Consider the following 27,829-nt stretch of genomic DNA (forward strand, 5'->3'; position numbering starts at 1 on the left):
AACCAAAGACAACTATCCGCCTTCCCCACAACATTACAGGATTCTTTTTCCTATTCATCTGTATTAATTTACATTTATTTATATTTAGAGTTAGCTGCCATTCTTCACACCAATCACAAATCCTGTCCAATTCATCTTGTATCCTCCTACAGTCACTCGACGACGACACCTCCCCCTACACCACAGCATCATCAGCAAACAGCCGCGCATTGCTATCCATCCTATCCAAAAGATCATTCATGTAGATAGAAAACAACAGCGGACCTACCTCACTTCCCTGGGGCACTCACCATTGAGGACAACGTACTGGGTTCTATTACTTAAGAAGTCTTCGAGCCACTCACATACTTGGGAACCAATCCCATATGCTTGTACCTTAGTTAGGAGTCTGTAGTGGGGCACCAAGTCAAACACTTTCCCGATGTCAAGGAATATGGCATCCGTCTGATACCCTTCATCCATGGTTCACAAGATATCATGTGAAAAAAGGGCGAGTTGCGTTTCGCAGGAGCGAAGTTTTCTAAAGCTGTGCTGATGCATGGACAGCAACTTCTCTTTTTCAAGGAAATTCATTATATTCGAACTGAGAATATATTCGAGAATCCTGCAACAAACCAATGTTAAGGATATTGGTCTGTAATTTTGAGGATCCATCCTTCTACCCTTCTTAAATACAGGCGTCACTTGCGCTTTTTTCCAGTCACTTGGGACTTTACGTTGGGCAAGAGATTCGCGATAAATGCAAGTTAAGTATGGAGCCAATGCAGTAGTGTACTCTCTGTAAAACCGAATTGGAATCCCATCAGGACCTGGCGATTTATTTATTTTCAACCCATTCAGCTGCTTCACAACCCCAGGGATGTCTATCACTATGTCCTCCTTATGGGAATCTGTACGAGACTGAAACGCCGGTATGTTTGTACAAACCTCCAGCGTGAAAGATTTCTCAAATGCTACATTTAAAATTTCAGCTTTCGTTTTGCTGTCTTCCGTTGCCAGGCCAGACTGATCAGTGAGTGACTGGATGGAAGCCTTCGACCCACTTACCGATTTTAGGTAAGACCAGAATTTCCTTGGGTTTTCAGCAAGATCTTTTGCCAAGGTATGACGGTGGTATTGATTGACTGCTTCGCACGTCGCTCTTTTTACAGCAGCATGAATCTCTACTAACTTTTGCCTGTCCTCATTCTCCCGATCTTTCTTTAAGCGTGAGTGCAACTGCCTTTGCTTCCTGAGCATTCTCCGAATTGCGCTGTTAAACCACGGTGGGTGTTTTCCGTTCGTAACCCATTTTTTCGGCACGTACTTGTCCAATGCATGATTTACAATGTGTGTAAAATTTGCCCATAATTCTTCCACATCCATCGTACCGGAAGTAAATGACGCTGATTCATTTACTAAGTGGGACGCTAACAACTGCTTCTCTGATCTTTCTAGTAAGAATACTCTCCTAGCCTTCTTGGCCGACTTTTTAACTTTCGTAACCATAGTCGTAATGACAATATCATGATCACTAATCCCTGTCTCAACAATGACACCATTGATGAGGTCTGGTCTGTTCGTGGCTACCAGATCTAAAATATTTCCATTACACGTTGACTGTCGATTTAGCTGCTCAAGACAGTTTTCGGATAATGTGTTCAAAACTAATACACATAATGGCTTGTCTTTACCACCTGTAATGAATCCATAGACATCCCAGTCTATACTAGGTAGGTTGAAGTTGCCTCCGACTAATACAGCGTGATCCGAGTACTTCTGCGATTCAGAATGTGGACTCCCTTTGAATGATTCTAGAACTGCCACGGTGGAACCTGGTGGCCGGTAATAACACCCCACAATTAACTTTATTTCCCCTAGCCCTGTTAAACGTGTCCAGATAACTTCACAATCACACTCTGCTTCGACCTCAGTAGACACAATATTTTTGTCAACTGCAATGAAGACATTACCTTCTACGAGTCATGCAGCTCCATCTCGCTAAATCAGTTAAACCTCATTCGTACTCTTCCCGCCTGTGGCTTAACCTTTCATGTCTCAGTTATCACATGGCGCTATCAACTATAAATTTACAGAACGACAGTAATGTTCATAACATCTTTCTATTTCAAATATTTCCCTGTCCATGTACATTATTGGTATTTGTGCAGTCTCTACACTATTATACATCACTGTTGAGATTGAGAATCGTGTGTCCAGAAATTATTTATGGTCAGCATGACACTCAAATTTTTCAGTAGGAGACTGGTGGTGGGCTTTTTATTGAACTAGTCGTGCATAAGTTTGAGGAGGAGGAGGAGATTAGTGTTTAACATCCCGTTGACAACAAGGTCATTAGAATGGAGCGCAAGCTCAGATTAGGGAAGTATGGGGAAGGTAATCGGCCATGCCTTGTAAAAGGAACCATCCCAGGATTATCCTGAAGCAATTTAGGGAAATCACAGCAAACCTAAATCTGAACGGCTGGACGCAGGTTTGAACTGTCATCCTCCCAAATGCGAGACCAGTGCACTAACCACTGTGCCATCTTGCTCGGTGTATAAGTTTGTCTAAGGAAATCACATTTCTAATCATTCCAATTCAATGGGACTCAAGAGTTTTATTTCTGTTTGAAATTTGTGAACAAATTCAACTATTTACCAGATCAACTCCCCTTTATTTTTTAATAAATAAACTTCCCATTAACTGAATGGCCAACTTCTCGAGCCATAAACAGGTGGACAAGGCCCTTGCAAAATGCAAGATACTTAGCCAGCGTTTCCTATGCATCACAGTTGGAACTTCTTTCAAGTCAGATTGTTTCAGGGGGCAATTTTGATATTATTCATGATCTGGGGTGTCAAATCTGTAAGGCTTGAGCATTTGCATACCATCTGAGAATTCGTTGAAGCAAAACTCGAAATCTATCAGCACTGACTTCTAGTATAATTATGATCTGAACCAAGTGTTTTCCGAATCTTTAACACAAATCTATATAATAGTAGATTGGTTGGTTGGTTGGTTGGGTGTGGGATTGAAGGGACCAGACTGCTAAGGTCATCGGTCCCTTGTTCCATGATAAAATCACACGAAACAAAAACTGTCAGTCGTTAAAATCGGAGAACTGAGACAAGGGACGACACAATACAAGAAAGACAGACAAAGACCAGACAAACGGAACTAAAATCACACCGAGTGTGAAGGTGGTTGGCCGACCACGAAAATAAGGAAAAGCCAACCACCAAATGACATTAAAACCCACAGTTTAAAACCACAGGCCAAAGGCCCAAGTCAATACAGGAAATAAAAGGACAAACACTCAAATCATACGATAAAAATCCCCTGCCCGAATAAAACTCAACACGAGGTCCGCCACAGCAACGTCATCACATAAAAGGGCAGGGAGGGTATCAGGCAGCGCAAACGTCTGCCTGAGTCCTGTTAAAAGCGGGCAGTCCACCAAAATGTGGACCACCGTCAGAGCTGCCCCGCAGCGACATAGCGGTGGGTCCTCCCGGCGCAACAAATGGCCGTGCGTCAGCCACGTGTGGCCAACGCGCAGCCGGCAGAGGACGACAGAGTCCTTCCGAGAGGCCCACATGGAGGAGCGCCACACACCGGTCATCTCCTTCACCGCCCGAAGTTTGTTGGGCGTGGGCAGGGTGCGCCACTCGTCACCCCAGGCACCAAGCACTTTCTGGCGCAAAAGTGACAGGAGATCACACTCCATAAGGCCGAGTTCCAGAGCCGGTGAACTCACTGCCTGTTTAGCCAGCGTGTCAACCCGCTCATTGCCCGGGATGCCGACATGACCTGGGGTCCAAACAAAGACCACGGAGCAGCCGCAACGGGCAAGAGCATGGAGCGACTCGTGGATGGCCATCACCAGACGGGAACGAGGAAAGCACTGGTCAAGAGCTCATAAACCACTCAGGGAGTCACTACAGATGACAAAGGACTCACCTGAGCGGGAGCGGATATACTCTAGGGCGCGATAGATGGCAACCAACTCGGCAGTGTATACACTGTTCCCGGGTGCCAGCGACCGTTGCTCACAATGATCCTCTAGAGTAAGAGCGTAACCAGTGCGACCAGAGACCATCGAACCGTCGGTATAGGCCACGGCTGATCCGGGAAACTCGGCAAGAAGAGAAACAAAGCGGCGGCGGAGGGCCGGAGGAGGGACCGAGTCTTTCGGACCCTGTGCCAAATCCAGCCGAATGCATGGTCGGCGCACACACCAAGGGGGCAGACGGAGATTGGCCCGGAAAACAGGCGGGAGAGGAAAAAAACTCAATCCCACACAGTAGAGCCCGGATGCGAACCGCGATCGTACACCCTGACCGGGGCCGCCTGTCTGGAAGATGGACGATCGAGTGCGAGAACAGGAGACGGTAGTTGGGATGCCCTGGCAAACTACAAACGTGGGCAGCATAAGCGGCCAGAAGTCGGTCGCGCCGGATCCGCAATGGAGGAACACCAGCCTCCACAAGTAAGCTGTCAACAGGGCTTGTCCGAAATGCTCCTGTGGCGAGTCGGATCCCGCAGTGATGGATGGGATCCAGCAATTGCAATGCTGATGGCGATGCCGAACCATAAGCCACACACCCATAATCAAGGCGGGACTGGATCAGCGCTTGATACAGCCGGAGAAGGGTGGACCGATCGGCACCCCATCCGGTGTGGCTAGGGCAACAGAGAGCGTTTAAATGCCACCAGCATGTTTGTTTAAGCTGCCTAATATGAGGCAGCCAAGTCAACCGGGCATCAAATACCAGTCCCAAGAACCGTGGCTCAGAGTGAACCGTGCGACACCGGCAGAAATGCATAACGCAGGTCTTAGCGGCCGAAAACTGGAAGCCGTGCGCTACAGCCCACGACTGCGCCTTGCGGATAGTGCCCTGCAGCTGGTGCTCAGCAACTGCAATGCCAGCAGAGCTGTAGTAGAGGCAGAAGTCGTCTGCATACAACGAAGCTGCGACGGACGAACCCACCGCCTCAGCGAGCCCATTGATCGCAATTAAAAAAAGGGAGACACTGAGGACAGATCCCTGTGGGACCCCGTTTCTCCTGGACCCGGGAGGAACTATGGGACGCAGCAACTTGCACGCGGAAGGAACGATACGACAGAAAATTCTGAATAAAAATCAGGAGCGGGCCCCTAAGACCCGACCCATGAAGTGTGGCCAGGATGTGATATCGCCAAGTCGTATCGTACGCCTTCCGCATGTCGAAGAAGACGGCAACCAGATGTTGGCGGCGTGCAAAGGCTGTACGGAAGGCAGACTCTAGGGAGACCAGATTATCGACGGCAGAGCGGCCTTTACGGAACCCACCCTGAGACGGAGCCAGAAGGCCTCGAGACTCGAGGAGCCAACTCAATCTCCGGCTCACCATACGTTCTAGCAACTTGCAAAGAACGTTGGTGAGGCTTATGGGGCGGTAGCTGTCCACCTCCAGCGGGTTCTTGCCAGGTTTCAACACGGGGAGGACGATGCTTTCTCGCCATTGAGACGGGAACACACCCTCAACACAGATGCAGTTGAAAACATCTAGGAGGCGTCGCTGGCAATTCACAGAGAGGTGTTTCAGCATCTGGCTGTGGATGCGGTCTGGCCCAGGAGCCGTATCAGGGCAAGCAGATAGTGCACTCTGGAATTCCCAGTCGCTGAAAGGAGCATTGTACGACTCTGCGTGGCGCGTGTGAAAGGAAAGCCTCCAACTTTCCAACCGCTCTTTCCGGGAGCGGAAGGCCAGTGGGTAATTCGTAGATGCGGAACACTGAGCAATATGCGCTGCTAACCGGTCCGCAATCATGTCGGAGTCAGGACACACCACTCCATTCAGCGAAAGCCCAGGGACAGAGACAGGTGGCCGATAGCCATGGAGTCGCCTAATCTTAGCCCAAACCTGCGATGCAGAGGTACGGACGCCAATGGTGTAAACATACCGTTCCCAGCACTCCTGCTTCCGTTGGCGAATAAGGTGTCGGGCACGGGCACGGAGCTGTTTAAAAACGATGAGGTTCTCCAAGGACGAGTGCCGCTTATGGCGTTGAAGAGCCCGCCGGCGATCTCTAATCGCCTCTGCGATCTCGGGCGCCCACCAAGGCACAGTCCTCCGCCGAGGGGACCCGGATGAACAGGGAATCGCAGATGCCGCCGCAGAAACGATGCCGGTGGTGACCGACTGAACCACCGCATCAATGGTGTCATGGGAAGGAGGTGCGATAGTGGCGAGAGAGGAGAACAAGCCCCAATCAGCCTTATTCAGAGCCCATCTGGAGGGGCGTTCAGAAGAGTGACGCTGTGGTAGTGACAGAAAGATGGGGAAATGGTCACTACCACATAAGTCGTCATGGACACTCCAGTGGATGGATGGTGAAAGTCCGGGGCTGCAGATAGAAAGGTCGATGGCCGAAAATGTGCCATGGACTACGTTGAAATGTGTCGGCTCGCCCGTGTTTAAGAGGCAGAGGTCAAGCTGCGAGAGAAGAGTCTCGACATCTCTACCCCGGGCAGTAATCGCGGCGCTACCCCACAGGGGGTTATGGCCGTTAAGGTCGCCCAGTAACACAAAAGGAGGAGGCAGTTGTGCTATCAATGCAGCCAACACATGACGCGAGACATCACCATCTGGCGGAAGATACAAACTGCAGACAGTAATAGGCTGAGGCGTCCACATCCTTACAGCGACAGCCTCTAAAGGTGTGTGAAGAGGTACACATTCGCTGTAGACAGAGTTAAGGATGTAGACGCAGACTCCACCAGATACCCTCTCATAAGCTGCCCGGTTCTTGTAATAACCCCGATACCCACGTAGGGCAGGGGTCCGCATTGCCGGAAACCACGTTTCCTGTAGGGCAATGCAGAGGAAAGGGTGACTGCTGATGAGTTGGCGAAGCTCAGCAAGGTGGTGGAAAAAAGTGCTGCAGTTCCACTGGAGTATCGCTTTGTCCATGTCCGAAAAAGGCGTGAAGGGACCGAGGAGGCAGATCACGCCACTGGGTCACCTGCTGCCACCGATGGAGGACCAGTACAATCTGCTTCCATGGTGTCCGAGGGTCCGGCGAGATCCAGGTCCTCAGCGGACGCCCGGATCTCCACCTTATCCTCGGACGCAGGGCCTGTAGGGAGCAGTGGGGGTGGATGCCACCGCGTGTTCCTTGGCCTTAGAGGTCTTCTTCTTCGTCTTGTCTCTCTGGTCCTTGGGTTTCATTGGCTGGGAGGGCTCCAGCGAGTCAGTCTCCGGGACGGAGGAGGAGCGGGAAGCCCTGCGACCAGCCGCTGGTCAGCTTTTCTTCCATTGGCTGACGTCGCCCTTCCCAGAGGCGGAAACCTGGGAAGGAAGGGACCCAAGGGACCCTTTCCGTGCTATTCGAGCCGGGGAAGTTTGAGGCTTCCCCAGCTTAGAAGTGGGGACTGATGTCCCCGATGGTTGGGGGGTTGCTGCTCCTGAGGCAGGTAGTGCAGGATGGTTGGTTGGTTGGTTGATTGGGGTTGAAGGGACCAAACAGCAAGGTCATCAGTCCCTTGTTACAAAGACGGTCAGTTCCGACAGAGGGACAGCTCAGAAGAGTCAAAAACGATAAAGGTAAAAGGTAAAAGGCTAAAAAAAAAGTGCGGTTGTGTAGTCAATGATAAAAACACAAGGAGGGAAGTCAGTAAATGGGCAAACTCAAGAGAGGAAATATCCCACCTGTGAAGCAGTACAAGCAAGACCACATGCTATTTAAAAGCGTTCAACCGCCAGAGTGTACAAGGGCGGATTGTAAAAGGGATTAAACAAACCTAAAAGGCGATAAAAACAGTAAAAGGGAAAAAAGAAGGAACATGGCCAGGGAGGGGAGACAGGAATCTCCAAGCACAGCCTACAGTGGGAGACATCCCAACCCTCACCGCCCTGCCCCTACTCCAGAGGGAGATGAAAATCCTTAAAACTGAGAATAAAAACCACTTTCACGGAGGAAACTGAGAACCAGTTCAACCATCCGGGAATCGTCTGCTAATATTAAGGGTAAAGTGCAGGGAAGTCTGTACTTAGTACGCAGAGCTAAAAGAAGGGGGCATTCCACCAAAATGTGGGCCACTGACTGGAAAGCTCCACAACCACAAAGTGGGGGTGGCTCACCACGCAAAAGAAAACCATGGGTCAGCCTGGTATGGCCGATGCGAAGACGACAGAGGGTGGTTGAGTCCTTTCGCGAGAGGCGTAAGGAAGAACGCCATGGGACAGGTGTCACCTTAATCGCACGAAGTTTATTAGACAAGGAGGTAGCCTCCCAGGATGTGGCCCATGATTGCGCAAAGTGGGATTTGAGATGAAGCCGTAAATCCGTCACAGGAGGGGTGACAGGGAAAGGGGGGTAAGTGACTGCTCCCCCAGCCAAACGATCAGCAAGCTCATTTCCTCGGATGCCCACATGGCCAGGGACCCAAAGGAAGCTAACAGAACAAGCAGCACGGTGGAGATCAGCGAGATGGTCATGGATGGAGGAGACCAAGGGGTGACGGGAGAAACACCGGTCAAGTGCCTGAAGGCCACTCATTGAGTCTGTACATAACAAAACGCGATTGAGCTTGGACTGTTTAATAAAGGCCAGGGCCCGGGAGACCGCCATCAATTCCGCAGTGAACACCCCACATGCATTTGGCAGGAGATGATTTTCCATGCCTACAGAGGAGGTGAAGGCATAGCCCACACGATCAGCAGATTTAGAGCCATCAGTGTAAAAAACAACAGCATCCCGAAACTCAGATAAAATGCGGCGGAAAAAACAACGGAACACCATCGGGGGAACGGAATCTTTCGGACCTCGGCAGAGATCCATCCGAACTCGGGGCCGAGGAACTAACCAAGGAGGTGTGTTGGGGAGGGAACGTGGGATACAGGAAAAGGAAGGAAGCTGAAAATCACGGCGAAGAGACGCTAGGCGGAGCCCAACCGGTAAACCCGCCCGAGGGCGGGAGTCAGGTGGGCGACTTCCTTGGGCAGGGAACAGGATAGAATAGGAAGGATGAGTGGGAGAGGAACGGACAGCGATTGCATACGAAACCAGAAGCTGGGAGCGCCGAACGGAAAGGGGGGGGATCCCAGCCTCAACCAGGAGACTATCTACAGGGCTAGTCGGGAAGGCACCGATGGCCAAACGGATACCACGATGGTGGACCGGATCCAAGAGGCGCAATGTAGAAGGGGCAGCTGAACCGTAAACTTGGCAACCATAGTCCAAGCGAGACAACACTAAGGCCCGATAAAGGTGGAGGAGAGTGGAACGGTCAGCACCCCAAGAGGTGTGGGCAAGGAAGCGAAGGACGTTTAGTTTACGGAAACATCCTATCTTCAGGCGTCTGATATGAGGCAGCCAAGTGAGCTTGTTGTCAAAAAGAAGGCCAAGGAAACGAAACTGTGGGACCACAGGTAAACGTTGTGCATTGAGATAGAGCTCTGGATCGGGGTGGACTGTCACACGGCGACAAAAGTGGACCACTCGCGATTTTAAAGGAGAAAACTGAAATCCGTGTGAGATGGTCCATGCAGAGGCACGCCGTATAGCACCCTGGAGCTGACGCTCTGCAGCGGCCATCGAAGAGGAACTAACCCAAATGCAGAAATCATCCACATACAGAGCAGGAGCGACCAAAGGACCGACGGAGGCCACAAGTCCATCTATAGCAATGAGGAACAGAAGTACACTCAATACGGAACCCTGAGGGATGCCATTCTCCTGGGTTCGCGGAGAACTTAAAACTGTACCAACCCTAACCCTAAACGAACGATGAAACAAGAACTGGCGGATAAAAATCGGGAGTGGGCCCCGAAGACCCCACTCATGAAGTGTAAGTAGGATATGATGGCGCCAAGCCGTATCATAGGCCTTGCGAAGGTCGAAAAATACAGCAACCAAATGGCGGCGCTGGGAAAAGGCCTGCCGAACTGCGGATTCCAAGCGAAGTAAATGGTCGATCGGAGACCGTCCCTCTCGGAAGCCACACTGGTAAGGGGACAACAGACGCCGAGATTCGAGGACCCAAGTGAGCCGACGGGCTACCATCCGTTCAAGTAACTTACAAACAACGTTCGTCAGACTAATTGGCCGATAGCTGTCGACGAACAGGGGGTTCTTACCGGGCTTAATGACGGGAACCACGATGCTATCCCTCCATTGAGAAGGGAAGTCACCCTGGAGCCAAATACGGTTAAATACCCGGAGAAGATGTCGCTGTTGTGGAGCACTGAGATGTTGAAGCAGTTGGTTATGAATGGAGTCTGGGCCAGGGGCCGTATCATGAGAAGAGGAGAGTGCGGAAAGAAGTTCCCATTCAGTAAAAGCGTCGTTGTATGATTCTGACTGGCTGGGGGTAAAACATAAGGCGGAAGCTTCGGCCCGCCGTTTCTGGGGAAGGAAAGCAGCCGGATAGGAGGCTGATGCCGACGCTGTTGCAAAATGGGTCGCAAGGTGTTCCGCGAGAATCAACGGGTCCGTGCAAAGGCCATCCGGGAGGTGAAGACCCGGGAGGGTAGACTGCCGATGGCAACCTTGGAGAGAGCGAAGTGTAGCCCATACCCGCGACAGAGGGACAGCAGAACCGAGGGAAGAAACAAAGCGTTCCCAACACATCCGTTTGCTCCGTTTGATTAAGTAACGGGCTTTTGCGCGAAGGCGTTTAAAGGTAATAAGATTGGCAACGGATGGATGCCTCTTAAGGTGTTGCAAAGCTCGACGGCGATCACGGATGGCAACGGCAATGTCCGAACTCCACCAAGGGACCTGCCGGCGGCGAAATGGTCCAGATGAGCGCGGGATAGCAAGGCTAGCAGCGTGAACAATCGCGTCAGACATGTCACGTATGACATCATCAATACCATCCGACAATGAGGGAGAAAAAACGACCTGTGCAGTATACAGAGGCCAATTGGCACGTTGGAAGGACCAACGAGGTGATCTGTCCATGGGGGAGCGGGAAGGGAGCGAGAGAATCAACGGGAAGTGGTCACTATCGCAAAGGTCGTCGTGCGGTGACCATTTTAGGGAAGGGAGGAGGGAGGGTGAAGAGAGAGAAAGATCAATGGCAGAAAAGCTACCATGACCGGCACTGAAATGGGTAGGTGAGCCATCGTTAAGAAGGCACAAGTCGTGGTCGGTAATAAACTGGTCAATGAGATGACCCCGACTAGATGGAAATGCACTGCCCCACAAGGGATGATGTGCATTAAAATCGCCAAGTATAAGGAAGGGAGGAGGAAGTTGCTGAAGGAGGGCACTTAAGGAGGCAGGTGTAGGAGTTCTGTCAGGAGGGAGATACAGATTGCAAATTGTGACTCCAGAGTCCAGGTGGATCCTAACAGCAACTGCTTCCAATGTAGTTTGGAGAGGAATCCACGTGCTGGCAATGTCCGTTCGGACCAACGTGCAAACTCCGCCAGACGCCCGTAGGGGGCCGACCCGATTTCGACAGAAAGCACGGAAGCCACGGAGGGTTGGTGAGTGACCACCAGTAAAATGAGTTTCTTGTAGAACCACACAAGCCGCAGAGTAAAACGAAAGAAGGGATTGCAACTCCGGTAGGTGACGGTAATAGCCATTACAGTTCCATTGGATAGCCAAAGAACAATGAGTCAATTGGGGGGTGAACAGGCTAATGTCAGTCATGCCGGTGGGTCACCACCCGTCACCGACAAGGAGGGGGCGACATCCATGAATAACAGGTCAGAGTTAGGTTGTGAAGATGGGGACGAGACCTCTGGCGATACCAGAGACTCCTTGTCCCGGGACTTGTGCTTCTTCTTTCTTTCTGTTTGGGATCGTGGAGGGCTGTGCAACAAAATGGAGCCAGCCACAGCAAGATCGGGAACAGAAAGAGAGCGGGCGATCTGAGGGCCCGCAGACCGTGGTTCTCGTGGTGGCCGCGTGGCAGCAGACCTTTGGCCTGGAAGGTGCCGGGAAGGGGGATCCCGCGAGGGGCGCCCATGACCGGCAGACGCCGAAGGAGCAGGACACTTCTCCAGCCGGGGAGAGGAAGCGGTGCCCGGGGGGGATGGTGTGGGAACCGCAGGGGGAGGGGGGAGGAAAGGGGTTCGGGACTGGGGTAAGGAATGATGAGGAGGGGGTGAAGATACTGCTGAAGCATAACTAGTTGTCAGGGTCACTGGATGAAGGCGTGTATACTTTTTACGGGCCTCGGTATAGGTGAGACGATCAAGAGTCTTATACTCCTGTATCTTTTTCTCTTTCTGATACACTGGGCAATCCAGTGACCGTGAAGAATGATTTCCACGACAATTTACGCACACAGGAGGGGAAACACAGGAACTTCCCTCATGGAACGGATGTCCACAGTCACCACAGAGGGGGACCTGCGAACAGCGCGAAGACATGTGGCCAAAACGCAAACACTTGAAACATCGCATAGGTGGTGGGATGTATGGCTTCACGTCACATCGATAGACCATAATCTTGACCTTCTCAGGGAGGGTGTCCCCTTCAAAGGCCAAGATAAAGGCACCTGTGTCAACGCGGTTGTCCTTCGGACCCCTCTGAACCCGCCGAACAAAGTGAACCCCCCGCCGGCTTAGATTGTCCCGAAGTTCCTCATCAGATTGAAGGAGGAGGTCTCTATGGAAAATTACACCTTGCACCATGTTCAAGGACTGGTGTGGGGTAATTGACACAGGAATCGTACCAAGATGGGTAGAGGCACGGAGAGCTGCAGACTGGGTAGCTGAAGCGGTTTTAATCAACAGCGACCCAGACCGCATCTTGCTGATAGAGTCCACCTCGCCAAACTTGTCTTCGATGTGTTCAACAAAAAACATAGGTTTCGTATGAGTAAAAGTATCCCCATCAGTTCTGGCGCAAACCAGATAGCGAGGGAAAGGTTTCGCTCCCAGCCGACGAGCCTGGCCCTCCTCCCAGGGGGTAGCCACGGAAGGGGCAGAGGAAGCAGCACGTGAAGAATCTTTTCCAGTCAAAGAGACGGCCGGAGAACGGCCAGAGTTGTGGACTCTTATGCGTTTCATGAGCATAGTGTCCGCCCTGATACCACCCACTCCGATCAGGGGCTCTCCTCATGGGCGCCACCCAGCCACAGCAAGGGCCGTCTGGCACGGCGGCCATTGCTGGGAGTTCCGATGCTCCAGGACGACAAGCAACCACTCCTAGGCTTACATGAGGAGGTCACAGCTCAGGTATCAGACGTGTGATCCCTGTGTTTTCAGGGGGCTCAACCAAAAGGGTACATAGCGACCCCACCACACGGGCTGGCTACCGTGCTGGCTATGGACCCTAGCGTCAAACAACGACGTAAAGGAAACGATGGAATCAATGATGATGGCACACGCCGGAGACACTAGGTAAGGTGCTCTTCCCCAAATGGCTCACACTACGGAAGAAAATTTAGTGATGGAGGTCAAACCCCAGAGGGGACCAGAGAATACCAAAAGGATGAAGGAATTACAGAACAAGGCCGAATTGCAAGGTCAAGAGAACCAGGAGAATAGCAGGGCCAACATAAGGAAGGACACCAAGAGAGGGAGAGGAGAGGTCGGAGGGAAGGATGAAGGACAGGAAAGGAGGGGAAGGGAAAGGAAATGCAGCCCGGAAAAGGAAGGAAGGCTGCAATAGCTCGGGGCCCCGTGCTCGCCACGCACGTACTCACGAAAGGACCGCGAGCCCCCTGGGGGGAGGTAGTGCAGGAGCAGCAGGGAGTGAAGTGCCCCCCACCATCAAGGGGGCAGGTGTAGCATTCCGGCTCTGAGAGGTGGCAGTCTGGGGGAGAGCTAATGGGGCCATAACAGTAGTAGCCGCGGCGTAAGAGGCAGTCATTCGAACAGGATGGAGGCGTTCGAACTTCTTCCTGGCCTCAGTGTATGTCAGGCGGTCCAGGGTCTTATACTCCATGATTTTGCGCTCTTTGTGGAAGATCCTGCAGTCCGGCGAGCAAGGCGAGTGGTGCTCTCCGCAGTTTACACAGATGGGAGGCGGAGCACATGGAGTATTGGGATGTGATGGGCGTCCACAATCTCGACATGTGAGGCTGGAAGTACAGCGGGAATACATATGCCCGAACTTCCAGCACTTAAAGCACCGCATCGGGGGAGGGATATATGGCTTGACGTCACAACGATAGACCATCGCCTTGACCTTCTCAGGTAAAGTATCACCCTCGCATGCCAAGATGAAGGCAACGGTGGCAACCTGCTTATCCCTTGGACCACGATGTACGCGCCGGACGAAGTGAACACCTCGCCGCTCTAAATTGGCGTGAAGCTCGACATCGGACTGCAATAGAAGGTCCCGATGGAATATTATGCTCTGGACCATATTAAGACTCTTATGGGGCGTGATTGTAACCGGAACATCCCCCAGCTTGTTACAATCGAGTAACCGGCGGGACTGGGCGGAAGACGCCGATTTGATCAAAACCGAGCCCGAGCGCATTTTGGACAAGCCCTCCACCTCCCCGAACTTGTCCTCTAAGTGCTCGACGAAGAACTGAGGCTTCATGGATGTAAAGGATTCACCATCAGCTCTCGTACACACCAGGTAGCGGGGCGAGTATGTTTCGCTGGCATCCTTAGTCTTTCGTTCCTCCCATGGTGTAGCCAGGGAGGGGAACAATTTGGGGTCATATGTAGTTGCGTTGTATTGAGCCCTGGAACGCTTAGAGACTGCTGGCGGCTGGCCGCCAGCAAGAGATGATGTACCACGCTTCATTGCGGGTCATCCACCCTGATGCCACCTACTCCGACCAAGGGCCCTCCCCACGGGCGCCACCCAGCCTCAGCAACGACCACCTGGCAGGATGGCCATTGCCGGGAGTCCCAATGCCCCAAGGAGATAGGCATCTACTCCTTGGCATACGTGGGGAGTTAACGGCGCTGGCATCAGCAGAGCGATCCCTGTGTAGTCAGGGGGCTACAACCAACAGGGTACATGGCGGCCCCACCACAACGGACTGGCTACCGTGCTGGATTTCAGGTGATGTAGTCCAATATCGTCATTGGCGCATAAAGCGACACAGCATAGCAGACTGCAATAAACTGCACCCAAGAACAAATCCACGCCCAAGAGATGGTAGGTGAGCGGGACTGCTAAACGATGACGACAAACCTGGCTAGAGATGGTAATGCATGATGGACACATCGCTCCTTGTAAGGCGCCCTTCCCCAATCGGCTCGATCTTCGGAAAATTTAGAAGGATGGAGGTCAAACCCGTTAGGGGACCATCTCACAAGGCCAAAACGTTTGAGACTCCTTTTAGTCGCCTCTTACGACAGGCAGGAATACCGTGGGCCTATTCTTACCCCCGAACCTACAGGGGGCTATAATAGTAGAATTACACAGAAAAAGTATCATACATCTCCTTACTAACAGTAAATTGGTGTACACAGAAAAAGTATCACACATCTCCTTACTAACAGTAAATTTGTGTACACACCCAATTTGTTACCCTCCCCCCCCCCCCCCCCCTCTCTCTCTCTCTCTCTCTCTCTCTCTCTCTCTCTCTCTCTCACACACACACACACACACACACACACACACACACACAAACACAAACACAGCACATACGTGTAATGCTACTTTCAAAGACTATTAATATAAAACAGTAATAAAGAAACAAAAGAACTAACTAATTACACAAATTTCACCTCCAGTTCATCCCTGAAGGAATTTTCACCTAGTGAATGATAATTCGTTATCTCAGAACTATTCAAGATTTTCAACACAGCATTTTGCACAGGAGAGATGATTTGTAACCTAATGATACCTTATAAGTACCCTCATTAACAAATCCTGCATATTAATAATAAAAGAAATATTTAAAATACTGAGAAATATACAATGGAAAACTTGGTACTCATAAGAGAAAGCTTTTACAGTTGTGCAAGAAATTTAAAATGATTTGTCTGACTCTTTCCCCAGTACTTTGTGTGTCCATTACATTCCCTTGACTCTGTAAATGACTATACATGCTCCAATTATATTCCTGTTGATCATAAGAGTCAATGTTCCTGTTTGTCAGGAATCAAACACATTTTAACTGTGGGTTTTTAAAATTATGCCTTCTGCAAAATCCAACATTCCTTCTGGTTTTTTTTTTTTTTTTTAATTCTTTCCCCAAACATTTTTCACACTTCTTTGTTTTCTTAGTCTCAATTCATTTCCATAAAATATTATACATTTTTTTTTCTATTTTGAGGCTAAAACTATGAACTGTGAATTTTTATTTTGTTGTAATTGTTCACCTGAAACTGAATTAACTTTAAATAAAGATGTGCTTGTAGAGGTTGTTTTATGTATTTTATGGCTAGACAGCATGTCACCTGTGAAATAGTTTGAAGAAGGTGTTTCCTTGTTCCAAGTGTAATACTTTTCCAGAGAGTAAAATCAGTGGATGTTCTACAATTATGTTGTCCATGATATTGAATTTAGTGTGTTTCTTTGTGAGATGTAATTATATACAATTTGTTCACACCTTTTCACTTCAGTCTCATCTGGTATCACACGTTTTAATACAAAAATGAGATTTAGGAAAAATTTTTTGCCACATTCATCAAGAATTTATGTCACTGTCACTTATTCACTGTTTTATGCACATTGAAAATAATTGGGTAAAGATTAAAACTAGGAAAAACCTTGTGTTTGGCAGAACACACATTTTTAAAAACCCACACATAATTTCTGAAAACAGAAAGGTGGCAAGTTTACAAACTCACCTTATATTGTATTTATTTACTACAAGAAGATAAACTCACCAGTTTTCTTACAAAGGCTGTATTTTTTTTTAGGCTCGAATCTAATTTCGAGAAAAATGTCTCATCTGGTCTACAATTTGTAAGATTGTAATTGATTTTTCTCAGCTCATTTTTTACAAGAACACGAAGATGTGTTTGCTGGACGTAAGTTAACAAATTTCTCTGAAACAGTGCAAACAATCAATCAAATAGCATTAAAAAAATCAGGATGTGTATACTTAAAGTAAGGACATTTTTCTGTTAACATTGAACAAACTATAACACAATGGCAGTTAACACAATGGCAGTTAAGAATATTTTTATTCAGATGGAATCATCAAAAGCTTTCTTTCTTCCTTTGGTTCAGCAGGAATGAATCTAGCGAATTGAGCCACCATGAATCAGCATTATTGTATTGGAAACTGAATTGTCCACACAGCTACACAACTTAGAACTACATTTTATTTCAAATGATAACAGCAAACAGTGCTCTTAAGCAGTGACTTGCAGAGTATTTATGTTGTTTTAATATAAAAATAAACTAGTAAAGAAGTGTGAGGCAAAGAATAAGAACAAATATATAATATTTAAACATTAAATATGGAAATAAGCTCTAAAATAGCAGCTCAGTTTAAAGACATATCTCTGCCAGCCTAACACTATAAAAATAATTCTTAAATAAAACTTCTGTGTCTTTTAAATCTTGTATACATCTGTAAACGCTTGAAAACTTACAGAACACCTCAAAATATTAAAAAAAGTGAAATTGTTTTATAGAAAAGCCTCATTATAATAATTACATCCCACATTTGTAGTTACCATCCTCACATAACCCACGGAGTGTCATGGATCAATAACAAGGTGTCAAGAGCTACATAGAACATATATTACAGCAGCAGTACTCCAGTCCGTGTGAGGTAAAAATTCAAACCAGTCAGCTTACTAGCAGCTCAACAGTGGGTAACACCAGTGGATGGGCCAGCCTACGAGGTGCGCACACAGCCCCGATCAGCTCGTGCAGCCCAAATTATTTCCTACGTCCACCAAAACTAAGTATCAGCCAATCAAACAGAAGCGTAACTCTGCGAGATGACTATTTAGGCCCACGCCACAATGGCACCTGGCAGTTACAGCGCAACCAGCTGCCTTGGAGAGATCTCGCCTTGCCTCGATGTGCTACCAAAATCGACTCCTCTACTCCTCACAGTCACCGTGAAGCGGGACTTTGCCAATTGGATGCTGTCGAGTGGAGAGCACTTGGTATTATGTTTTTGCTACATCATGCACACTTGCAGAGTGTCATACTTAGTGCCATTATAATAAACTTTATTTGTACATACTCTAAAGGATTCAATCTGTGACTTATTTTTGGTACTAAATTTATTTGAGCATTTAGTCAGTCATTAAAATTTCTTTGTGTTTCGTTTTTTTTTTTTTTTCCTTCAGAAGTTAGTTATTGTGTTAATACCAAAACTGTGAAGTTTTTTCCTGTGTTGCAAATAAAACTGTTTAATGGTATACCTGGTGAACGTTTCATGTGATATAACCGAAGTAAAGGACATATCAAAAGGGTATGTCACTGTCAAAGGTAGTGTATCAAGCAAGAACTATACAACAAGAACCATGAGAGGCCACCAACACAGTGGCACAACCCCTCGCTTGGCGCCTCTCGGTTCTGTGTAGCAGCCTCCAAATGTCTCTCAATCCAGATATCTTTCTGCTTCCACATGACATTCTTTAGCATGTCGTAATCTTCCATCAATAGTGAGAACAGCTGCCAAATAGGACACTGACAACCATGGACTGCACTGCTTCCTCCAGCAATAGGCAGATAAGATGACGCACCGTGGTCGCACTCAACAGTTCCTATTCAACTGTCAGACAGTTCAGTTCAGTGCACAAAGCCAGCTCAGTACAGTTCTCTGAAGACTAGATTCCGACTTACCAGTCACTACGTACTGAGTTATTGGCCAATCAAGAGTGTCTACAACATTACTTTCAGCCACAGTGACAATATCAGAGCCTGACAGGTAAGTTATTTGGATATCATACTGATTATGCCCCAGGATAATGTCCCTGGCAGACACTAAAAATTCAATGAAGTCGTACGTCGTCAATTCCTGGAAGCCAAACCACCTGTCAATGACCAGCACACTGCCAGCTAGGGGGAAATGCTGAGCCAGTATTGCAGCACCATAGCATGATAAAGCACCCAACAACAAGCAAAGCATACTGTCAGCGTGGTAGCTTAGAGACGCCATCATACCAGTATATTAGTGACAAAGCAGAATGTCACGAGGAAGGCCTAGGCAAAATGCACAAGTATTTAGGCCGAACCAGCAGAAAAGAGCATCTGCCAGGTGAAATTGCTCAAGTCTGAAGCCACTAGCAAAGCTGATGAGGAAAAACCAGGAACAAGATGTCACTGGCATTCACACTGCCGCAGAGTGCACACAAAGTGGCAACATAAATACTCCGTCCTTCTTACCAAAAGCCTCATTTTCTGAGTGCTGATTGCTGACTGCCCAGAGCAAAGTCTCAGACCTTGTGTCAGTTACAGACAACCGGCGAGAGAGGAGGCTACAGGGTTTGACTCTCAGCAGACCTAGCTATCTCTGATTGTCTACAAAGCCACAAGTCATCCTGGAAGGATCTCATTGCTGACAGCTCCAGTACCAACTTCCAAGGCAAAACTGACGGAACTGCCCTCATCCTGCAGTCCTGCTGGAGGCTAAGCCTGCATGACCAGGATACAGTCTGTCATCCACCTTCAAGAGTGAGGGTCACTACTGCTGCTCATCCCATTCCTGTGGCAGACATCAATGCTGCTGGCTCCTGTCCCTTGAACAGGAGCTGAGGGCTGAATCCACATAACAGTGAGTACTTCAGGTGGACCTTGGAGCGTGTCTCCGAAGGGCAAACCTGTGCCATCAATGAGCGTATTTAGGAGATCAATACATCGCTTAAGGTCACTGGCATCCACAGGTCTACAGCTGCCCAGTGATGTAACTGCTGATACCTGTTGCCTCGCTGTGCCTGTGGAAATGCAGGTTGAACACATGCTTGCGTTCCCTTGCTGACGAGGCTGCCGCTCATCCAGCCTGATTTTGGTGTGGTGTCTCAGGAGACAATCCTGTATTACTGCTTCTTATTGTCCATATTCTCTCAGTGCTCTCGAGCGTAGCTAGGCCCTCACCACCACATCCTGGTCAGCGTTCTGCTGGTGACTGCTGGGGTTTGGGACTAGACCCCTATAATTGTATTATGTTTAGGACATCAAGCTTCATGCACAAAACTGTACCACAGTTAAGTACCATTTTGTAACACACTATTACTACCTGTGTTGTTACATTTCTGTTCTATTCAAGCCGGTGGTTCAGTTGACATTTATTGTGTGCAATCGACGACCACCACCACCTTTAAAGAACTATAGCAGTAAACCACTCTACTATCACAGATGTTTGGGCTGGATCAATAGTAGCATTCAGTTACAACACTCTCAACTGTCAGCAACCCAGGAGCTCATGGTAGCATGCTTGGTTAGACTTGAAGAGAGACCAAAGGCCAAACACAACCACTGCAAGTTAAGATGAGGCTGATACATTTGATTGGAAAGTTGAGTTCTGCAACAATCATATTCAATGTCTGTAGCAGAACCACGTCAGGCATCAAGGTATCAGGTGATGTGGAACGAAAATCCTTTATCTTAGCATATGCAGGCCTCACTGCATTTCAACTTCAGAAACCGACATCAACTTGTGAACCTGTGACTCCCTCTTAGCTTAATGTTTAAGAAACACTTGCAAAGTATTTTGGCTTAAGTTAATGTTGTTGCTGCCACATAAAGATTTTATCAATGTTTCAGGAAGTTAAATTGAAGCTATAAAGATTGTATTACACAATTACAGATCCTGACTCGTGAACGGAAGTTTCATTGAAAAATCATATACACACTCACTAATTCGCGACATGCTTATCGTGCACTCCCCTGACAAGAAATTCACATAAACAGCCCACACATCCATGCAACCAGCATGGCCAGACCCACATAGCACAGAGCATCCACCCCATGCCGTGGTGTAAACCACAAAGGAGAAAAATGTTTATATCCCAACACATGTTGTAATTACTGTAAAAAGACTGGACACTGGGCAGAGGTGTGCAAAATAAAGCACAACTGACGAAAACAGCACACACTTAAGCATACTGCAATGCTTAACAATAAAATGTCAAGTACACTCCATGTATAAATCTAAAAACTGTCAAGGACGAAACATTACACAAATGCTATGTTTTCTGGGAATACAAGTCAGTATCCATAACTCTTAGAGTATAAGTGTTCATCGACTTTCAATTTGACACAGGGTCATCAATTTTAATCATTAACCTGCAGGCATACCGAAAATTAGGAATGCTGAAGTTAACAGCTTTTCAAAGAAACCACAAATATGTTGAATGCCAGCATGCAAACATGCAAGCATTGTGTCGTATAGGTGCCAAATGTCAGTTGTGGGATAGAGTTCCATGCCTATTGCACTTTGTCCATCAATACAGGACGGTTAATGCTGCAAATGGTGCTGGAGTTGTCATCCAATGATGTCCCATTCATGCTCAATTGGAGACAGATCTGGTGATCAAACAGGGCAAGGCAACATGTCAACACTCTGTAGAGCAGGTTGTGTTACAACAGTGGTATATGGGTGAGCATTATGCTGTTGGAAAACATCCCCTGGAATGCTGTTCATGAACAGCAACACAACAGGTCGAATCACCAGACTGACTTACAGGATGGATCTTATGGGTGCTCAACAGCGAGGTCATCAGCGACTGACGTACAAATTTGTAGTCGGGGTACATGGGATAACCACACGATTGCTCGTGCTGTCATATGAAATTGTATCCCAGATCGTAACTCCAGACATAGGTCCAGTGGTCTAGGCCCCAGACAGGGTTGTTGCGGGCACTCACCTGGCCTCCTCCTAACCAACACATGGTCATCAATGGCACTGAGGCAGAACCAGCTTTCATCAGAAAACACAACAGACCTGCACTCCACCTTCAAATGAGCTCTCACTTGACACCACTGAAGTAGCAAATGGGGGTGGTTTGGCGTCAATGTAATGCACGTTACAGGGTGACCGGCTCACAGCTGTTCTTGAAGTACCTGATATGTAACAGTTCGTTGTGTCACTATTGTGTCAACTAGTGCTTGAATTGCTGCTGCAGGAACAATATGATGCACCACAATCATACGCCGAACATGATGTTCATTCCTTATGGTAGTGTCATGTGGCCACCTGGAGTCCAGTCTTCTTGCGACCATACCTTCGGATGATCACTGCTGTCAGCTATCATCTACGGAGCTACATTCCTGCCAAGTCTTTCTGCAGTATCATGGAAGGTAAATTCAGCTTCTCATATCCCTATTAAATGACCTTGTTCAAAGTCTGTGAGCTGTTGATCCTAGTGTTTTCGTCATCTTAAGGACATTCTTGACTAATATCAACTTTTTACACCCATCTAAAAGGAAACTAATGCTCTCAACCATTTTAATGCATCTTTAAAACAAACCTGATTTGCATCCTTATAGTGGAACTACTAGTGCCACCCTTATGTGTTTAGAGTGAAATTCAAATAGACATCATCCTCCAGATGTAGAAACACACCAACCATCTTTTGTTTATCTCAAACAAGTTGTTCTTGGTGTTGGCTTTTTTTTATGTCGATGTATGAGGGCTGTTCAAAACGTAAGGCGACTTTTCAAATTGCATGCGATTATCTATTTTTTTTTTTTTTTGTTATGTTGGTACACAGGTCCCGAACATATGTTCACAGTTTCAAGTGAACAGCCTTTGTTTGTTTTTGACAAATAGAAAGGTTAGACACGTTTTAGTGTGATCGGCGATTTTTGATTATTGTAAAAAATGGAGCAAAGAATTTGCATCAAATTTTGAGTGAAAAATGGAATTAAGTGCTCTAAAACACTTGAAATGTCAGTGGCATACAGTGAGCCTGCTCTAAGTGAAGAAAATGTTTACAAGTAGATGTTATCATCAAAGCTGTGAAGACAGTTGTTTTGGAAAATCATCGAACTACCATAAGAGAAGTGGCTGAAGACGTTGGCATATTGGTCGGCTCGTGTCATGCAACTTTTTTTTTTATTATTTGGGCACAGACGTGTCAGCGAAGTTTGTTCCAAAACTTCTCAATTTTGATCAGAAGAACTGTCGCAAGAACACTGCTCAGGAGCTATTGAATGACATCAACAATGATCCTGATTTGCTCAAAAGAGTCATAACTGGTGACGAAACATAGCTTTACAGTTATGACAGTGAAACCAAAGTCCAATTGTCCCCAGAGAGCTAAGACCAAAAAAAGCATGCCAAGTGCGATCAAATGTCTAAGTTTTGCTCACTTTTTTTTTTCCTTCAACTACCGTGGTGTAGTTCATCATGAATTTCTTTGCCTCACGGTCATACCATCAATAAGGAGTATTACCTTGATGTTATGCACCGATTGTGAGAAGCAATATGCAAAAAATGGCCGGAATTGTGGAAAAACAATTCATGGCTTTTGCATCAAGCAATGCACATGCTCATTCATCATTGCTTGTGAGGCAATTGTTGGCCAATAACAACATGACAATCATGCCTCAGCCATCATTTTCTCTGGATTTGGTCCCCTGCGACTTTTTCCTGTTCCCAAAATTGAAGAGACCTATGAAAGGACTAAGATTTTCAAAGATCGAGGAAATAAAAACTGCATCGCTAGAAGTTCTCCAGGCTGTACCAAAAAGTGCTTATGAGAAGTGCTTCGAGGATTGGAGGAAGCGTTGGCCCAAGTGTATTGAATCTGAGAGGGATTACTTTGAAGGGGACAACATGATAAATAGATATTTTTTCATAAAAATATGAAGTCACCTTACTTTTTGAACATAACTCGTATTTTTAAGAAATAAATGGCTGTATATGTTATCCAGCAGAACACAGCAGTACACATAAAAAGCAAAAATTGTAAGAGAAAATGAAAGTAAATGGAGTTACCTGTTGTTCATCATCAATGTCGAGTGTAGTCTCTGGAAACCAGTCAGATGTTACTTCAATTTCCTTTACAGTCCAATTGGAGTCCAGTATTTTGTAACTAGTAACATTCAGGCAGTTTGTTTCTAAAAAGTACTTCATGGCTTCTTCAGGGCTAAGGGTAATTGCAGGTTTTGCTTCACTGTTGCCTTCCTCCACAGTACTCTGATGAGTGCTACTTTCTGCAACTGAAATACCGTATGGTACTTCTTCAATGGCATCTTCGACATTTTGTTCAGATGAGCTCTTGTCGACATTATTAACGTTCTCTATGTCTAAACGTTTGTCACTAGCATTGGCTTCATCAGATGGAACGAGTGCCTTCTTATCATGAGAAACTGAATTCATTTCTTTATCTGAGACAATGCTGTCATAGTTAAAACTTCTATCTAAATCAAGGGAAGAAGCAGAAGGCAGTCCAGCTGATAAATTTCCATTCTGGGCTACTGTTACAGACTTGCCCTCGGTAGTACTGGCAGCAAAATCATAATATTCTTTTCCTTTCTCCCTGCTCTCTGCATACATAACTGATTTTTCTGCCAATTTTACAACAAGGGCTTCAATAAATTCTCTGTCACATGGATCAAATGTATATTTCGGTGTATATTTCTGTGAATAATTTCCCAACTGTGAAGAATCAGAATCAGCACTGTGAAGTTTTACAGAGTTTGTACACTGATCTGTAGCTGTTGCTGGTGGATAAATAACAGGATAAGACGGATCACATTCTTTCATAATATTAGCACTTGCAAGGTAATAAGCTGCATGGTTAGGTACAGCATCTGATGCTGCATAATAAAATGAGTTATCCTCGGCATCATTATTGTCGTATCTGAAGTCTTTAGCATTGCACACATCTTGCATTGTGTGTGTGCTAAAAGTAGGTACATCATACATCGAATGAAATGAGTCAGAAATTCCTTCACAGCTCCCCATGAAATCCTGTCTCAAAGGAACACCAAGTCCACTATTTTCTCTCACTCTTTCATTAGCCAAATCAACACCTGTCTCTCTATAAAGGAAAGGGGTACTGCTGTGTTCATGACTCATGCTGTTTGAAACTGCAGAATCGATATGGTCACAAAACTGATTACCTGAGTATGTGTAGTCTGTATCATAATACTTATTACGTGCAAACTCGTAAGGATCCATTTTCAATTTATGACCTGTATGTTTTCAATAAGCTCTTGGACTCTGATGCATCACCAAAACATGCACAGCTCTGCTGAACGAGTTGGTCCACCGGGCCTGTAAAAGGCAATAACAGTTTTAGTGTGTCAAAAATTCCAATAATACATTTGTACAACTATTAAAATCTCTCAGAAAAAAACATTGGAAATATAAAATTTTAAGTTACTTAAGATGTACTATTTTTGCCTAAGTTGTTCCATATGAAATGCAGATAAGGATAACTTAACACTATGTACACTGTCACAGCTCAAAGGTACATTTAAACCTCACATTTTTCTGGGTACTGTTCTACTTATGGTGGTATGCTATCGTCAACTTCCCATTAGTAAATAGTTCACCTAGCCACACGTAAATGAACTTATAACTGAACATGGAATCTGAACACAATTACAACTCAGGTTTTTGAACTAAAGTTTCACACAATGTCCAAATCACAATGCAAATTTGCTTCACCCTTATACAAAGAATTGACCAGCCACGGAAATCACTCCCCCCGTTTCCTATTTGACTAGCAGATAGTATGTGGATGAAAATTTGTCAGAAATCCCTGTGTAATTATAAATTTCTCTGATTTTACAATTATGACCATTAAGCATGATAAATGGCAAAGGAAGTGATGTGTTTCTTGATGCATACTGGAATATTGGCTCTTGGAATTTTGAGAGTACCACTGACAAACTCACACTGCTTTTTTTGAAGTGTCTCTTACTGTGGTTTGTTGATCACTTCTACAACACTGAGAAAACAGAACAGTCCAGCTATGGAGTTAATGTAGCTGCGCGCATAGTCAGTCTTACCTCTCTCGACATATACGCTTACACACAGTCGGTGAGAGAAGATCTCCAACAGCTGTCCGCACTGTTGCAAACTTTCAACTACTAAGTGCAAATGGATGCAGGCCAAAATGAGTCGCCTATAGAGCTGTGATGACACTGTGGCATTTCCATAGAAATGTATATAAAACTTCATTACTCAACCAGTTAAGAAAGATATACAGAACAGCCACAGTGAGAAATGAACCCCTGCAACTGTCAGGAATCTTCTTTAGGCAACTATGCTATAGATACTTCATGTTACATTTTCATTTATATGTATTTTGAGATTAACTGACACGCTTTGCACTGTGAACTGATCACGGTTGATTGGTACAATGGGGGGGGGGGGGGGGGGGGGGGTAACAGACCAAACAACAAGGTCATTCATAACATCAAGGTGACTCATAATAGTAAAAGAGAGAGGGCTAAAAATGTAATGGACATCTTTTGTACCATCAATAATACAAGCAAGATGAAGGAAATAGGGGAGTCAGCAGATGGGCTCCTGGGGCTCTGCATGTGAAAGGAAACGTTCCACCCACAGCTGTCCTACCACTGATCCATTATACTCAGGAACGTCAACTATTCAACAGAGTACAACACCCAGAATGCGTGCAGCAGCAAGGAGGCAAATTGAATCTACAAGTGATTAAAACAGAGTAAAAGAGGGATGAAAGAGTAGCCAGCTTAAAGAGGTAGGGTCAGGGAACTCCCAGACCCAACATACAGCAGGAGACACCCCACCCCCAACTACTCTGGCCTGCTCCACAGGTAGGTTAAAACCTTATAACAAGGTCTGTTCAAAAAATTCCAGAACTATGTAAACAAAATTTTTCTACACTTACTTTTTACTTATTGTGTATGGTCTCCTTTGAAATACTCTCCTGCACGGTTGATATACCATTTCCAATGCCACTTCCACTTCCCGAAGCAATCTTAGTATACCTCCTGCTGGATCGTGTGAAGTGCTGTCTGCAAATTTTCCTTTATCTCACCTACCATTGCAAATCTTCATCCTTTCAACAGGGTTTTCAACTTTGTAAATAAAAACGTCCGCAGGGGAATGAGCAGGTGTGTTATCTTGATGCAACAGCCTTGAATTGTCTCACCACATTTCATGCCGTTTCCTTCTCACATATTCTCTCAGGCATCCTGATCGTACCATTGATTAACACTTTGTCCACATGGCACGAATTCATGATGAACTAATCCTTCAAAGTCAAACAAAACTATCAGCATGGCATTGATATTTGACCTGTGCTGGTCTATTTTGGTCTTGGAGAACCTTTCCAGGCCCATTGTGAAGGCTGAACCCTGGTCTCAACATCATAACCATAGACCCACATCTCATCACCAGTTACAAATCTCTTAAGGGACATCTTGTTCTCATTTGCTTGATCCAAAAGCTCTTGACAGATGGTGAGGTGAAAGTCTTTCTGTTATTAACTCATGAGCCATGGGACAAACTTGGTGGCAACATGATGCATTCCAAGATGCAAGACACTATCCAACTGAAATGTTACATTATTCTGCAGTCTCTCTGTCAGTCAGTCTTCGATTAGCATACACAGTTTCGTTGACATGCCTAACATGAGCATCATCAGTAGGCGCTGTAGGGCATCCTGAACAAGGGTCCTCTTTAACTTCTGTCTAGCCATTTTTAAACCAGGTGAACAATTTGTAACAATGTGTATGGCTTAAGCACTCATCACCATATGCTTCCTGCACCGTTTGGTATGTCTGTGTACAGGTTTTCTCGAGTTTCATGCAAAATTTAATGCAGCCGCTTTGCTTCTCTAACTCTGCCATAGCGAAATTCACTAAGTGTGCGGCATGATGTTCTACTCAATACAGCACTGAACAATAACTACCATACAACAATGAAACTTCCAGCAGAGAGAGAGAGAGAGAGAGAGAGAGAGAGAGAGAGAGAGAGAGAGAGAGAGAGTGTGTGTGTGTGTGTGTGTGTGTGTGTGTGTGTGTGTGTGTGTGTGTGTGTGAGGGGGGGGGGGGGGGGGCACGCAAAAC

The 27,829-nt window shown here is 46.6% G+C and overlaps 1 protein-coding gene across 3 annotated transcripts in view; it reads right to left on the reverse strand.

Moving 5' to 3' along the window:
- Positions 1 to 27,829, reverse strand: part of LOC126297785 (regulator of nonsense transcripts 2-like) — a 199,061-nt gene that overhangs the window by 138,001 nt on the left and 33,231 nt on the right. For all 3 annotated transcript variants that reach the window (XM_049988981.1, XM_049988982.1, XM_049988980.1), the window contains 2 exons: positions 23,760 to 25,043; positions 16,738 to 16,899 (listed from right to left, as the gene is read on the reverse strand). In XM_049988981.1, coding sequence (XP_049844938.1) covers positions 16,738 to 16,899; positions 23,760 to 24,947 — 1,350 coding nt within the window. In that variant the 5' untranslated portion in view covers positions 24,948 to 25,043. The remainder of the gene's footprint in view (positions 1 to 16,737; positions 16,900 to 23,759; positions 25,044 to 27,829) is intronic.

This window comes from Schistocerca gregaria, chromosome X (assembly GCF_023897955.1).
Source record: "Schistocerca gregaria isolate iqSchGreg1 chromosome X, iqSchGreg1.2, whole genome shotgun sequence".
Lineage (NCBI taxonomy): Eukaryota > Metazoa > Arthropoda > Insecta > Orthoptera > Acrididae > Schistocerca > Schistocerca gregaria.